The 16898-nt window shown below is 34.1% G+C and overlaps 1 protein-coding gene across 1 annotated transcript in view; it reads right to left on the bottom strand.

Moving 5' to 3' along the window:
* CFAP47 (cilia and flagella associated protein 47) overlaps positions 1 to 16898 on the bottom strand; it is a gene marked incomplete at both ends in the record, with an annotated part of 506613 nt that overhangs the window by 77519 nt on the left and 412196 nt on the right. The window contains 2 exon segments of the mRNA XM_082864365.1: positions 2618 to 2716; positions 13554 to 13710. Coding sequence (XP_082720491.1) covers positions 2618 to 2716; positions 13554 to 13710 — 256 coding nt within the window.

Genomic DNA, 16898 nt, shown 5'->3' with positions numbered 1-16898 from the left:
GGAATAAAGACACAGACCTACTAGAGAATGGACTTGAGGATATGGGGAGGGGGAAGGGGAAGCTGTGACAAAGTGAGAGAGAGGCATGGACATATATACACTACCAAACGTAAGGTAGGTAGCTAGTGGGAAGCAGCCGCATAGCACAGGGAGATCAGCTCGGTGCTTTGTGAACGCCTGGAGGGGTGGGATAGGGAGGGTGGGAGGGAGGGAGACGCAAGAGGGAAGAGATATGGGAATATATGTATATGTATTACTGATTCACTTTGTTATAAAGCAGAAACTAACACACCATTGTAAAGCAATTATACTCCAATGAAGATGTAAAAAAAATATTAAAAATGAGAAAAAAAAATATTGAGGAAATAAGTGGTCATGGATAAGAAGATTAAATATTATAAAGATGTAGTTCTTCCCAAATTTGTCTATAGGTTTAATGTAATTTCAATCAAATGTTTACTGGGACTTTTCAGAACTTGTTAAAAAGCTGTTCTAATTTTTTTTTCCAGAAAGATAAATAGATGATAAAAGGAAGGAAATGATTTAAATGATAATGAGAAAATAGAAATAAAATAAGAAAACATAAACGTGTAGAATTTAAACCGTATGGCACTGGAACAAGACCGGAAATACAGATCTATGTAACAGAGTATAGATGATTGAATATAGGATATCACATTGCAAAAATAAATAACAAGAGAATAATAATTATTATTCAATTAAAAGACTGAAATCTTGCTAATTAATGGGGAATCAAATTAGATTGTAATTACAGAGCAAAAAAGCAAAATCTGGATGAATTAAAGGAGCAAGTGAAAAAGATACCTACCTACCTATAATTCTTTCCCCATTATAAACAAAGGAGAAGAAAAAAAGAAAATAGAGGTGTAGTTTCAATTGATTCACATGTAGAAAGGCTTTTAAAGTGCAGAATCAATGGAAAAAATGAAAAAAAAAGAAAATGTCTCATATATTTAATGGATAAGTAAAATTAAAATATAAGCAGACATATAAATAGTTACTACAAATACAACAAAGTTGTTATTTGGCACTGAGGTGATTTCCAATTTTTGCTGTTATAAATAATTCAATATCAAACATCTTTGTGGATAAATAATCCATCTTTTGATTATTTCTTGAAAAGATCTCACTGGAATTGGAATTACTGGGTCAAAAAGGTGGTAATGTCTATGGTTCTTTATATACATTACACTAAGTGCTTTTCAGAAATTATGTAGTGATTTATACTCCACTAATCAGTGTTTGTTCCAATTTCATCACAGTTTAATTGAAATAGAAAAATTTTTTTTAAAATGGATAAAGAAAACTTAGCTGGCTATCATTTAAATCAAGATCTATTTGAATATTAGTGACTTTGAACATATTTTCTGTCATTCTTTGGCCATCGGTACTTCCTCTTTTGTGAACTGCAGTTCATACTCCTTTTAATACATTGCAAAGAAAGAGAAAACAGAGATGTTGAAATCAGACATATGGTAGTTTGGCTTTGCCAGTAAGCAACTGTTTTGATTTTGTGTAAGTTAATTTTTCTGAATTGCAATCTCCTTGATTCAATAATAATAATAATAACACCTATACAATGGAGTTGTTGTGAGTATCAAATGAAATAAATTAATGAGATTCAGGATGCTAATAAAAATGACTATAGTAAATATAAAAGAAAGTCATGAACTCACTTATATTGGAATGTTAGTAGTAGTTACTGATTTTAGTTATTATTTTTGTAATAATTATAATAATTATAATAATTATAATATATAATTATATATTATATATAATATATAATTATTATTATTTTAAGATAATTTGTATTTTATCGTATGTACAATAATTAGTTTTTTGTAATGGAAAGTATTTTAAGCAAATTCATATTTTGTGAGCCTTAGATTTTTAAGCAAATTCATTATTTCTTATGCCTTAGATTTTTTTTCCTATTCATCAATATGCAGTTGGGATTACTAATACATGTACACCCTATAATACATTTTCAGGGAATTGTCAGCTTTGCAAAGATGGAATTATTTTCATAAGTGTGAGCAGCTTTAGCACACTAGGTTTTTTGTTTTTTGCGGTACGCGGGCCTCTCACTGTTGTGGCCTCTCCCGCTGCGGAGCACCGGCTCCGGACGCGCAGGCTCAGCGGCCATGGCTCACGGGCCCAGCCGCTCCGCGGCATGTGGGATCTTCCCGGACTGGGGCACGAACCCATGTCCACTGCATCGGCAGGTGGACTCTCAACCACTGCGCCCCCAGGGAAGCCTCACACTAGGCATTTTTAATTTTCCAAAATATTCTTTGACTCACACAGTTATGTATTAAGTGGTATGACATTAAACAATTCACCATCTCAGAGATAAGATTTTCTGCAAGTTGTATTCATGTGAAAAGGAATGAAAAAAAAAAGTGAAGATATAATGACTATATGTAAAGGTTACACTATCCATGTTTTTTTATCAACTTACTAAAATTTGTGCCAAAATTTTTAACTTATACATTTAATTTTCATTAAATATTTATTAAGACAACAAGACATATTTCATCATCTCTGAAATGCGATAGCATATAGAATGACAGAATATAAGGCAGAAATCCTGTACCTTTTGTGTGACTCAGACCACTAAGCTTGAAGGCAGAAGTCTCTACGAGGAAGCTGTCCCAGTATGGAGCCAGGACGAGACACTTGTGCTTCCCCTGACCTAATCAAAATATAAAGAGATATTGCACTTCAATGTCACATTCAAGAGGAAAAACATCACTGGAGATTGAAATAGAATCAAAACTTCCTTCTAATGGGAAATTTCTGAGATAATCATTTTCAAAGTACATTTTAAGATGAGATTTAAATGGCATTTTTGAAGAACATATTCAACACTATTAATGATTTTCTCTATAATACTCAAAAAATATTATAAAATCAACTAATAAAGTCTTGGAATTTTAATTTAAACTATTCAAATAAAAGATATTACTGAGAGCCTGTATGACCCTACCACATAAAAATGGATTGTAGTAGTTAATATTTACACATGCGCAAATATACCTTTTGCAATGTTAATAATTTAAACTAATATATGCAAAAATCAATTTTTCAAAACGTGCTTATGGGTTACATAACATGTACTTGCTTTTAGTGCTACCATGTATAAAAAGTAAAAAGCTCTGTCAGCACAGAAATTTTTAATTTTAAATATATTGAACTAGATATCAGCTGATGCCTTGGAAAGGAATGGGAGTGTTACAACTTCTAAGAAGGGAATTTTTGTAACATACAGTAAAATTGTATATATATTTACCATTTTTCCCATCAATACAACTTGTAGAAATATACCTTAAATATACAAAGGCATTATTTGCATAGCAATATTTGTATAGCAAATTATTAGCAATAATGAAAAGATCTATGCACTGGAGACTAGTTGTGTATAAACAATAGTGCAGGAAAAAAACTGAGGTACTAAAAAGTCATAAAAATCTATGAGAAAGATGTCCATTAACTATTTTATTAGGATTCCAGACATATTATTAGGTGAAGTTAGCAAGGTGCAAAAGAAATTATACAGTATCCCACCTTTGTGTAAGATAGAGGATGAAGCAGAACCATGTGTGTACATACGCATTTATTCATATATACTCATTTTTGCAAAACTACACACAGTATGGATAAATCAGAATCAAATGATGATGGTCATCTATATGATTGTTTGAGAAAGTGGTGGATGGTTGAGTTATGGGAATGAGATTTCTTTAAGTAGAACATTTTACATAGCTTTGAGTTTTGAACAATACATGTTTTACAAATTCAAAAATAAATTTAGAAAGTGTGAAAAAGCAAAGCTAAAACTGAATTCAAATTAAAAAGTAAAGAATCAATCTTTATATAAATTGACCACAAAACTATACAGAATAAAGAATTAATTAAAGAATATTTTGGCCATAGTTCTCTGACTGTTATATTGTAGTACAATGTATTCCAGGAAGAAAAATCAACTGCAAAGATAGCTTTAGATTTAGTAGTTTTCAGTTCCTTTTTCCTTTTCTCTCTCTCTCTCTCTCTCTCTCTTTTTCTTGGTAGTTAAGAATATAGTAATTTAGAAAATATAAGGGGTATATAGGTATGATAGAGCAAATGGGTACTGAATTGATGTGTTGGGAGTGAGGTTTTTCACATGGGAGAAGAGAAAGTGAGGTGAATTGAGGAAGAACCCTATGGTGTAGGATCGGAATAGGAGGTATCAGTATGAGATAATTGTTTTTAATAATTATTTTAATAATTATACTTCTTTGTTCTGTCCCCTGAAAGGAACATCCTAGCAGCAATGAGCACATCTAGTGCCCATATCTTGGACACTAAATACCTTGTCTCTGTATAGTAAACCATTGAAAAATGCCGAATTCTAGTTTTTACAGCAAGTTGAGTGCTAGGTGAAACTAGAACATCTTATACTGCCAGAAAGTAACAAAATATTCAAAAACTAATGAAGACAATAAAAAGGACTTAGGAATTGTCTTGTAAAGCGTCCCACTGGCCAAATTTGGGAGTGCCCAAAAGAATAATAATAAAAATCCACAAAAATGAAGTAGCCCCGTTCCTCCTAGGCTCCCCCTCTTACAACTAAAAATTGCCAGACATAATATACAACAGACAAGGATAGGGAGACTCTGAAATATGAAAGAAGAAGGCAGTCTACTTAGGGACCTTGGGACTTGAGGAACGACATTGTGGTGGGTTTCCAGGTTTCCATACTGCCTCTCATATATACTGGACAAGGCACTGAACAAGTCTCCAACCCAGATCAACTAAGAGGGGCAGAAAAATAAAGGGGAGGGGAGCTGATCTTCTATCTCTGGCTTGGTAGAAAGAGGTGGCACTCCAATTCTCTTGCTGGGGTAGCAGGCTGAGGGAAAGCGTAGCTAGCCAGGGTAGAGTTGAAATATTTATATATAACACAGTCCGACAATGTTCTGTCTAAAATAGACTTCTCCAAATTTAATGACATAGGTAGTTTGAAAGAAAAAGGATGATAAAAGATGTACCATGAAAATGTTAATTTTAAAAAACAAAAATGGGGCTTCCCTGGTGGCGCAGTGGTTGAGAGTCTGCCTGCCAATGCAGGGGACACGGGTTCATGCCCCGGTCCGGGAAGATCCCACATGCTGCGGAGCGGGTGCGCCAGTGGGCCATGGCCGCTGGGCCCGCGCGTCTGGCACCTGTGCTCCGCAGCGGGAGGGGGCCGCAGCGGTGAGAGGCCCGCGTACCGCAAAAAAAAAAAAAAAAAAAAAAAAAGGTTACATTACTATCATATAAAGCAAACTTCAGAGAAAAGAAAATTACTAGAGACAAAGAGGGGCAATACATAATTATAAAATATGGATACACCAGGAAGACATATAATACTAATGTGTCTATAACAAATAACAAAGCCTCAACGTACATGAAGCAAAATTCAATAGAGGGGAAAGAATAAATACACCATTATAGTTGTGTGATTTAATATCCCCCTCTCACCAAGTGATAGGTAAAACTACTAGTCAGAAAATCAGCAAGGATACAGAAGACCAAAATAACAAAATTAACTGAGAATTTGAATGACATATGCAAAACACTCCATAGAACAACAGCAGAGTACTTATTTGTTTCAAGTCCTATGGGACATTCACCAAGAGAGACCATATACTGGGTCATAAAACAAACCTCAACAAATTTAAAGTACTCTAAATCATACAGATTGTGTTCTTTCGACCATAAGGGAATCAGTAACAGAAAGAAATAAAAAAGAAAAAGGTCTGGAACTGTCTTTTCCCAGTCTGCTCTGGCACTACTCTTTTCTTTTTTCTTTTTTTTTCCTTTTTGGCTGCATAGTAGGTCATGTGGAACTTCCCCCACCAGGGATAGAACCCATGCCCCCTGCAGTGGAAGCACAGAGTCTTAACCACTGAATCACCAGGGAAGTCCCTCTGGCACTACTCTTTGAATGAATGTCTTTTCAAAAACCATAAAAATTTGCTATAATTCAAAAATGCAGCAAACAATTTCAATAGTCTTCAATGCAAGAAGAAAAAGGAAAAGGAGTAAGAGATTATTATTTTCTATTGATATAATAGCTATGGATTTGTACAAATATTAGCTCTAGTATTTTTAATTGCTCGTTAAGAGCCACAAGTTCCTCCTAGAGATCTGGATACAGAGAAATCCAGAGAAGGAAGAGGTAGGTGTCAAAGTCATTTCTGTTAACATCTGGCTTTGTTTTTGTTTTTCCAAACTCAGGGACATTACTCAGAAATATAATGACAATGACAGAAATCAAGGAGCCTCCCCTGAATAAAGAGTGGGCCATCAAACAGTACACATGCAGTGGTCAAAGAATCATAGAATCACCAGCTAGAAGCAAGCTCAGAGATTACCTGGTACCTCCCCCAGTGTTAGGAGATACAAAAGCCAAAAAAATAAAAGTTCCTTACCCAAGGTCACACAGCTTGTGTCTTCTGAATTTAGATCCCCTCACATTTTTATAAATTAAATGTTCAGTGATTAAATATGATAATGTGATGGGGATTTGAAAACAATAAATGCTGAAATATAAAAGATTAAAAAAATCCATGTATCTGTACTCGTACTTAAAAATAAAAAGAGTTGGGGGGGGAGGAGAGAAGCAGAGAAAAAGCTATTTTCTTTAATTTAAAAATCTCAGCTAATAAAAAATAGCAAGGATAATGGACATAATAATTAATACTGGTAGCATATCTGAAAGGATACTAAAACCATCAAATGAAGGGTTGTAAGGGAAGAGGTTATTCACATTGTCTCAAATTATCTATTAGTTATAAAGGGAAAAGATAATCTTTACAATATAAAGATCTGGCAGACACAACCTTAACCAAGTGATTAACTTAGTATCCCCACTAATGGGACTTTGTGTCTCCGGATGTGTTGCAATGAGAAGTACACGATATGTGATATTCTTACCAAAATGTTTAATCTGAACTGAATAATGAAGAAACCAAGATAAGGTAAATCAAAGTACATCAATGCAGTGTAACATTATGGAGCTGTAAATATATTTAGGTAGTTTTTTATGTCTTAATATATGACTTCCAAGATATGCAATATGAAACAAAGACAAAGAAATTTTTGTACAGAAAAAAAAAAAAAGAAATCCATAACATGCAATATTCTACAAGACAACTGGCCTGGACTCTCCAAAATACCAATATCATAAAAGACAAAACAAGGTAGAAGGGAATTTTTAGATTAAATGAGATGTAAGAGATTGGAAACCAAATGTAACGAATAATCCTTGATTGAATCCCAGACTGGAAAAAAGATAACATTTTTAAAAGTTATAAGGAACATTTTTGGGACAATTGGAGAAGTTTTACTGTGGATATTTAATATTTTAAAAATATTAATGTATCTAGGTTAAATCTTAGTGTATGATAATGGCAGTGCAATTATGTTGGAGAAAGTCCTTTTTCTAAGGCCATACATACTTTAGAGACAAAATTATATGTCTACAGATAGAGATAGGATATAAAGCAAGTTCCCCAAAAGTTAACAATTGATGAAATAGATGAATCTGTATGAAAAATATAGGACTATTCATTGTACTATGCTCTTCTGTAGGTGTGACATTTTTCAAAATAAAAAGTTTTGTTTTGTGGGGAGGGGACTAAAGACTAAATGCAAAAAAAAAATTCCTACAGCTTTAATTAAATGGAAGCACATTTTGTTATCTTTAAAATGAGATTTGTGCAAGTTGAACTACTGGGTCATGGGGGAAACATTATAAATTATAGTTAATTCTCTATGGAAAGGAGATAAGCTTTACTGACATTGAATATATGAGGTGATGATGCTATATGTAAATATTTCACAAGTAAATATGCATACATTGAAGTGAATGCTGAAAAACATTTACTAATTGAGGTGTATGATATTAAAATATATTTCAAGACCATTGTGTAAAGAGCAATATTTCTGAAAGTACTGTCTTCTGACAACCTACACTGGAATAACTTGTGATGGTAGGGTCTTACCCCGGACATAATGAATCAGAATAACTGTGAACCTGAGAATCTAAATTTTGATAAGTTTCCAATTACTGCTTACTGAATTTTGAAAGCTACTAAGTGAGAAAAAAGGAATTCCAAATATTAAGGCTCCCAAACAGTATCTAAAAATAATTAAAGTAATTATAAGCAAGTTGAATCTCAGATTACTTGTCTGAAAAGTGGCTATAACAATAATTTCACATTTACTTTTCCATAGTATGAGTGTTAGCTATTTGTTATGAGCAAACTAAGACAAATAATCCAATGAAACTAAGGTATAAATAGACTGTTATATATTTGACACTCCAACTTTCCTGCCCACCAATCTCAAATCTCCCAGTGATGTTTATTAATTCAAATATTTAAATAGACTATCTGAATTTGGGAGTGATTTTGAGAGCGTGGGACTTTTTCTTACACCTATTTATCTCTCTTATGTATTAAGCTATGCACACCTTGACTGGCAATGTACAATGATCACTACATATTTAACATAAATATTTATTCAACTCTGGAGGTACTTCAGATAAGATTCAGAGGCCTCCAAGGGCAAGATTTTCATAAACTAATTCAAACATGTGAAATCAACTGCACTGGGTATTGCCTCTCCACATCCCGTAAGTGTGATTAACTTATCGTAACTGTGTTATATTGTTTGCTTTATTACTATATTACTAGTGAACACCATGGTCATAATCAACCTGAGTCAACAACAATTCAACAGAGTACCTTGTTTATATTTTATCAACCCTCAGAATGGAAGTTGATATTTGTAAAACTAATATGTTAACTGGTATGCACACCTTTATCCCTGCTGTTATTCTGTTTTGCTCTTCAATAAAACTACTAATGTCTGGAAAAGAATCCACTTATACTTAAACATTTGAATCAAATCACTAATATTGCATTTAAATTTGTATTAAGTAAAAGATCAAATAATCTCAAGACTACAGCTACTTTAACAGAAATAATCAAAACAACTACTCTGCATACATCTATTACTGCTTCATTCATTTATGCAACTTTTAGGTATATAACCTATAGTGATATTTCACAAGTAGAATACCACACAAAATCAAAATACAATGTGTATAAATTTTTGTGTGTATGTATATCCCACACATGAGGTAGCTTTGAAATGTGCATATGACAGTTTTCAGCACAAAACAGATGCTCAATAAACAGTGACTGAATATTCAACTCCTGCTTTATCAATATACATGCCAACACTGAAATACTCATTTAGTTAGAAGCAAATCTATGAGTTAATATAACCCCTGCCATTAGCAAGCATATAAAGTAGCAGGTGTGGAATATGGTTATATGAACAAGGGCACACACATACATATAATAGAGATGGGTCCTTAAATTCTTAATGTATACACTGGGCCCTAATTTCTAATGTTTCAACTCAGATGCTTGCTTCCCATTCACAGCTACCTTCCCTGTTTCCACTTTTACTTCCAGCTAAGTAGGAAGGAAACTTAACAGTAGGGGGCTGGGGTGGAGGGCATAATTACTGACGAGAGAGGACTGTGGGAATTGAGTCCATGGATACCAGTCGCTGAGGAAGGGAAAATGTCCTGGCCGAATAAGGCAGCCAAGATGGGAAATCCAAACATATGTGAGCTAGGGTCTGATGGCAATGTTAAAAAGAGAAAGGAGAGTCCTGAAGAGCTGAAAAAATGTGAAATGAGTGGTAGTCAGGGGCATTTCTTGAGGTCCTTTGATAGGATGCAGGGAGGCCTCTTTCCCTGAGATCCGGGGGGAGGAAGCAAAAAGAAGGGCAAGTGCCTTTCTTTAGAGGCTTATCAGTATGGGGCTTTTATTTTTTTAATTTATTTTATTGAACTATAGTTGATTTACAATGTTGTGTTAATTTCTGCTGTACAGTACAGTGATTCAGTTAGACGTATATATACATTCTTTTCATATTCTTTTCCATTATGGCTTATCACAGGATATTGAATATACTTCCCTGTGCTATACGGTAGGACCTTGTTGTTTATCCATTCTATATATAATAGTTTGCATCTGCTAATCCAGTATGGGGCTTTTAAAGCACCATCTGTAAGCAGACAACTTAGAAAGACAGTGAGGTGGTCCTGGAGAAGATGAGTTCAAGAACCTGTTCCATCACTTACCCACTGCATGGCTTTAGGCAATTTCTAAGCCTCAGGTTCCACATTGAAAAAACTCCAAGAGTCTTTTTGTAAAGATTGGGTATAGTCACATTTATAGAGCTTAAGTGTGGTACATAGTGGATGCATAACAAATCCTAGTTTTCTACGCTATTTGAAAGCTTTTCTGTAGCATTCTGGTCCTCATGGGACTCATTAATGGTGTGCTTTGGACACATCTCTAGTATTCTCCAGGTGTTTAGGCCATCTCCTCTCTAGCCTCCCTATCTCATTACTTTTTTAAGTTGGCATAGATTCAGATATGAATAGATCCCTCAAATATAATATTTTTGATACCTTTCCTTGCATAATGGTCAACTGAAAGAATGTATAGATAACACACAGTAGAATTAAAAGATTAAATAGAATTTAATTAAAGATAATAAATAGATTATTTGAATATCAAAGGGCAATATATCTGAGAGAAGTGATTAAAATGAAAACAGCCAAGATAGCAGAAGAAAAGACGTTAGAGAATTGGGCAATATAAAAGTTTTGATGATGAGTTTACAATTCTAAAAATGTTGCCTTCTGGGAAAAACAGTGACTTTTGAAAGATATCTTCATCTATATATCTTAAATATCTATAAAGTCTGTCTGTCTATCTATCTGAAAGAGAGATGAGGAATGCAGGATCTGAAATACTGTGGGATCTCTCACACGCATCAACTACTCTCTTGGGGCTATATTGAGTCTTCCTATCAACCTCCCTAAGGGGATTCTGTGAATTATGTAGCATCTGCAGGAACATTTACATGTTCTTTTGAAAGACAGCAAGGTATTCCATCGTCCTATCATGAAATAATTTTAAGACATTTACAAATATTTAAATGAGAAGGTATTAATGTAGTACTTTCTCTAATGAGTATATTTGGCATATGTGTTAAATATTTTTATTCTTCTTGTCAGTCATATTTCCTTGTGGCCCTTCAACAATTCAGGTCAAATTATGAGGCCAGGTTGCCAAGAAATATGATTACAAGAAGACGTGTACATGGTGGCTAGAAAAAAAAATAAGTCCACAAAAGAAAGAAGGAGGAGGTTATGACAGAGTGACAGAGAGACTCCATCACCAAGAAAAGGAAAGGAGGAATCTTTTCATAAACTAATGGAGAAAGTGGAAGAGAGAAAGATATCAGAGGTCAGTGTCTTTCTTATTCCCCAGACTCCATGGGTTGAAGGAAGAAGGGGGAGAACCTGAAAGTCTAAACATTCACCCGAGAGAGTGAGTTTACTTAAAAAAGACTGTTTTAAACTACAAGAGACTAATACATTTTTAATTATCAAGCTTACTCTTTTTTCCTGTTACATAGTAGAAAAAAATTTTGACCAATTAAAGAAAATTAAGAAGCCACAAATTATTTCAGTTTATTTTAATGTTAAAATATTGACCCAATATGCTTTTATAACACTCTTATAGCTATGCAGCTGCCTTGAAAATTCCATTCCCTGGAAAGTTCCATTAATCAGCCTTGTGTGTTCCCACACCAGGAATTCTAAGTCCTACAACTGGTACAAAGTTTACAAACACATATTTTCTTGGCGCCTACCTAAATTTGTGTTTTCCAATTCCAGCCAAATACAATACCTTTTCTATTTGAATTTTGTCAGTTCCATCTTCCTTTCCCTCCAGCAGTTATTTCAACCCACTGTGCCACTCTTCAAATCTCTTACTATATCTCCTTTTCTCAGCAGATGAAAATATAAATCCAACTGCTCTTAATTCCAAAGCCCCTCTACTACCTACAATTTATCTACATTCACATTTGTTTTAGCTTACCTCCACCTGTTCAAAAGTAGAAATGCCCCTGCTGTTCATAGCTCTTCCTTCTAACTCAACCCTGATACCAGTCCTCCCAGAGCCTTGGCCCATTGGTTAAACCCTATGTCCTTTATAGCTTTAACTCTTTCTCAACCCTGGCTTCTTCCTTCTGCTTATATATATGCTCAAGTCTCTTCCACATTAAAATACTGACTTCCTTGAGCCTGCAGTCAAGTTTTACTAAACAGCATGTCTCTCCTTCTCATCATAGCCAGAGTATTCATAAGGGAATTTTACATGAGATGACATTATGTTCTTAATTTTTCTTATTTCATACCACAAGCATGAAGAGATGATCAGGAAAGATGAGAACTCTAACAGGTAAATGATAGTGTTCAGCTTCAGCATTAATAAAAAATAGAAAATTTGCAATGATGATAAGATACAATTTTCCCACAATGAGACTGCTGGAAATTAAGGAGAATGATGATACTCAGGGCTTACAAGGTTCAAGAAAATAAGTAGTTATGTCTGTAATATACTCCTAATGGCAGCATGAAGTGCAATAGGATAACCATTCAGGAGAATAAATTGGTTACTTATATAAAAAACCTTAACATATGTGTTCCTTTTAGCCCTGAAATTGAACTTTATAAAATGGATCACTGTAGTTGTAGCAGTAGTTGTAATTTTAGTAAAAGTAGTAAAAATAGTTGAAAAGTTAAAATTATTAATGTTCAACATTACATTTAAAATGTGTTTCAGAAAACTTATAATGAGTTGATTTTTATTTCAGACCCACATTATTTGGTCATTTAATACAAAGTGATCAAACATTTCACACAACTGAATTTAAAAACATGCATCTTCAATATGACACGAAAAAAGGAACAAGCTTGGTTGGAGCCAAAATTTAATCTAAATACGCTATTTATATAGAAAAGGGGCAAAGGAAACAAAATTAGAACACTGGAGTTTTTATAAACTTTGAGGAATAAACATTGGCATATTTGAGTGATATCATAAGAATTGTACAAATTTACTGACTTACATATTCAGCTTTCCAGATAAAATTAGAAGAATTTGACTTGGTATACAGATTCCTAATTTCTGATCCTGGAGTTTAGAGTTGTGATTTTGGCCATGATACTTCATCTCTTACATGTATGCTTTCTCTTTAATAAAATGATGTTGTTGAACTAACAGATCCCTGAAGTGTCCACTACCTCTAAAATGCTTGGACTCTATAATAGAATAAGTGTGATTAATAATTACAAAATGGGCTTCCCTGGTGGCACAGTGGTTAGGAATCCACCTGCCAATGCAGGGGACACGGGTTCAAGCCCTGGCCCGGGCAGATCCCACATGCCGTGGAGCAGCTAAGCCCGTGCACCACAACTACCGAAGCCCGCACACTGTGCTCCACAATAAGAGAAGCCACTGCAATGAGAAGCCCGCACACCGCAATGAAGACCCAACGCAGCCAAAAATTAAAAAAAAATTACAAAATAACACATGTAAAGTAAAAGAAAAACAACTTACCTATTAGTATGATATCGATTAAAACATCTTCTTCGGTGGGATTTTGGAAAGGTATAAGAACAGATGATTGAAGACGAAGGTATGTGGTCATTCTTTCTATTTCTAGAGGCTGGGGGAATAGTCCTATTCCAGAGATGTAGAATATCCATTCTTTAAACTATATAAAGATAAATATCCATAACATATATGTACTAATTACATACTTTTTATTTGTACCACTTAATAAATATAGTACACATAAAAATTTTGGCAGATAAGTTTTTTGTTAATATTTAACATGCACTGTTTTTATCTTTCCTTCCTTTTCCAAATTCCTTTTGATTTTATTGAAAAATCAATGTGTTTTTACACTGAAAAAAAGGCAAAAGGCCAATGTTCAAATATTAAACATATTTCAATACATACAAGGTTACTGATAATAACATAAAAGAGAAAATTTAATGAAAGCCATGCATTTCTGCTCAAGATTTTAAAAAAAATCAATTTGTCTAACAAACTGGGTACTAAATGCTCTATGAAGTTTCCAAAATATTTATCACAGGAAGGCAAAGAAGGTGAGACACAGATTGCAGTCCCATTAAAAAGAAGTGTATACAACTTATTGCCATATTATTTACGCCCATCATCTAGTACAGTGTATGTTTTATCACATGATATGAAAAAATGGCTCAAAAATTATATGAAGAAGATTGAATGTGGCCATTGTTCTTATCTGTGTTTCAAAAGCCTGCAAAGCTCTGTTTGAAAATGTTCCGTTTGTATTCATTTGGAATAAAAGTCCCTTGAGACTCTGTTCTACACTGAACACTTTGCTAATGTTACCGATGAATGACGAGGTCATTAACCAAAAACCAGCGAACAATGTCCTGGTTTATCACCTCTCAAACTACATAGATGTTTCTAAGCTTAAGTTCCAATAAAAAGAGGGAAACTTGCTTTGTTTCCAAAGTAGGATGGGTGGTGACAGGAAATTTATAAAATTCTATCTCAGTAAGTGAGGATGAAAAGGCAAGTTTTACCTGCATATGTCTTCAAATGACTGTATTACTTTTAGTTAGAGAGTCTACAAGCATAAATTCACTATATTTTCACTTATGATGTCTGAACTTGATCACACGTAATTGACTGCCTGGAATCAAATGTCAGGGTTCAATTATAGTAACAACTGTTTTATGTAAATTACTTACTTTTTGGCTATTTTATAAAATAAAGCATGGATGACAGAAATTAGGTTAATTTAAACCACTGGAAATAAGCCAAACTACAAAAACAAGAAGGTCATGTTTTCGTGTTTTGCCAAGTGGCCTGGAATACTGGAGGTTCTAAGTTAAACCATTTCCTACCATTCCTGGACACTAGTATCCAACAATTACCCTGGCATTGCTTACATTATCCACCTGGGTTCACAGAGGGAAATTAAAAAGTACCCCAGGGAACATATGCATTAAAAAAAAGGTAACATTTTTAGTCCATCTTCATCTCAAACTTCTTTGAAAGGAGACAGAGTAAAACAATTAAAGATCCAATCTCAGTGTTTCTGAAAGAAGAAACAAGTGGAGGTAAAAGACAGTAGATCTGGCTTGCACACTGAGTAGAGCTCAAGGGCATTCGAGCTTGCTAAGAATCAAGAGAGTCTGCCATAGACACAGGCTGCAAGGACCATAGACACATGCTGGGTAATAAAATCACTCTGATTTTATCTCTTTTTCCTTTATTTTCACTGTTCTGACCTTTAGATGCAGTGAGTCCCACATCAAGTATAAATGAAATAAATAATGGCAACTATTTGAAAATAAAAATGAAACGACTGAAAACCAAGAGAAAATCTCAGAACATAATGTTTGATATCAGAGAAGGCCTGTTTATCACATTTACTGCTTACTATTGTTCCTCTTATCCTGTTATGCAGTAACAATCTCATTGAGAGATTCTGGTAGCATATTATGAGTTTATGATATTTGCAGTTGTGATGCCCTAACCAAATTAATCTCAGGATTCAAAATCTATACAAACAACTTTAGCCTAAAGTTAGATTTTTTACAATGCAGAGTTCTTCACATGGATACAAACTGGAAACAAACGAAACAAATAATAAACCTTAGCCATTTCCTTAAGTTCAGCAAAGAGTCATATTCAGAAATAGTTAAAACTTATCCTACAAGCACTACCACACTAGATTTTTGAATCAGCTACTCAGTTGTGTGTGTTAGTTCAGATATATTTATCAGTGAAATCAAGAGAGGGACAGAAATCTGTGTGAGTTTTTCCCTAGTGGTTAACCTAATTGCAAACTTTCAGACTTAGAAAAGTAAGCCCTAAAATTTTCTTCTTAAAAATATCTTCTTTAGATGCTTACACATACATAATATATACTGCATTTTCAAAAGTTCATTCAATTAATACTTTGGGATAAACCAGTTTTGCCTGCAAAGAATGTCAACTAGATGAATTAAAAGAAGAGGAAGACCTGAATTATTCAGGGATAGAAAGGAAAAAAAAATTAAAGGCAAAAAAATAAAAAGAAAAGGCAAGAAAAACCACAAAGGTTAGGGCAACACATTGAAAAGGTTGAAGCGGTCTGGACTCAGTAGCTAAAAGAATGAATTACTGACTTAAGTCTAACCAGAGATAAAGCCTTGGAGATTTGCTACAACTTGGAAGGAGAGGCTTAGAGTGACTGAAATCAAGCCCCAGTGTTAAAGTGATTGACAAAAAGGTTTGAGTGGATTACTTACTTGTTTGAGTTCTTTTGTATTTGATAAAGAATTTTGAGTTCAGCCTCTAGGCTAGGATTTTCTAAATCTATTAAGATGGAGAACTGATCACTATCCTGCTGATGTGCCAGACCACCTTGAGTAGATGTAATTTCCACCAGAAATGCAAGCAACTAAGTTATCTCCAAGAATTAAGATGAAAGGCCTGACCCTGCTATGAAGCAATGATTTAAAAGATCAGCTGTGTTAAAATTATTTTTGTGAAAGAAAATCTCTCTACTATACCTGCCCTTCTTTATGAGAAGGATTACTGGTTTGTCTGTTTTCTTTAATATCTTTGAAAGTCAAACATACTTCCATAGTATTGCTTCAGGTCATGTATAAGTCAGTAATCATGTAAAAAATTTATTAGCCTCAAAAACTTTTTTCTAAATTACACATTTTGGGGGAAAAAGAGGGTACTTCAGTTACATACAGGCCTTGCACTGACATAGGAACCCCTGTATTATATTTGATTTCACTCCCTCCCAGATGGCAGGATTTTGTAAGCTCCTTGGTGTCCCATAGGATATAAAGTATATACCTCGATTTACTTTACTCCCGCATCAACACCTGAAGAAGTAAAAAATAA

The sequence above is a fragment of the Leucopleurus acutus genome (assembly GCF_964270905.1).
Source record: "Leucopleurus acutus genome assembly, chromosome: X".
Classification (NCBI taxonomy): Eukaryota; Metazoa; Chordata; class Mammalia; order Artiodactyla; family Delphinidae; genus Leucopleurus; species Leucopleurus acutus.
Note: the sequence above shows the minus strand (reverse complement) of the source record. Positions and strands in the feature narration are given on the sequence as shown.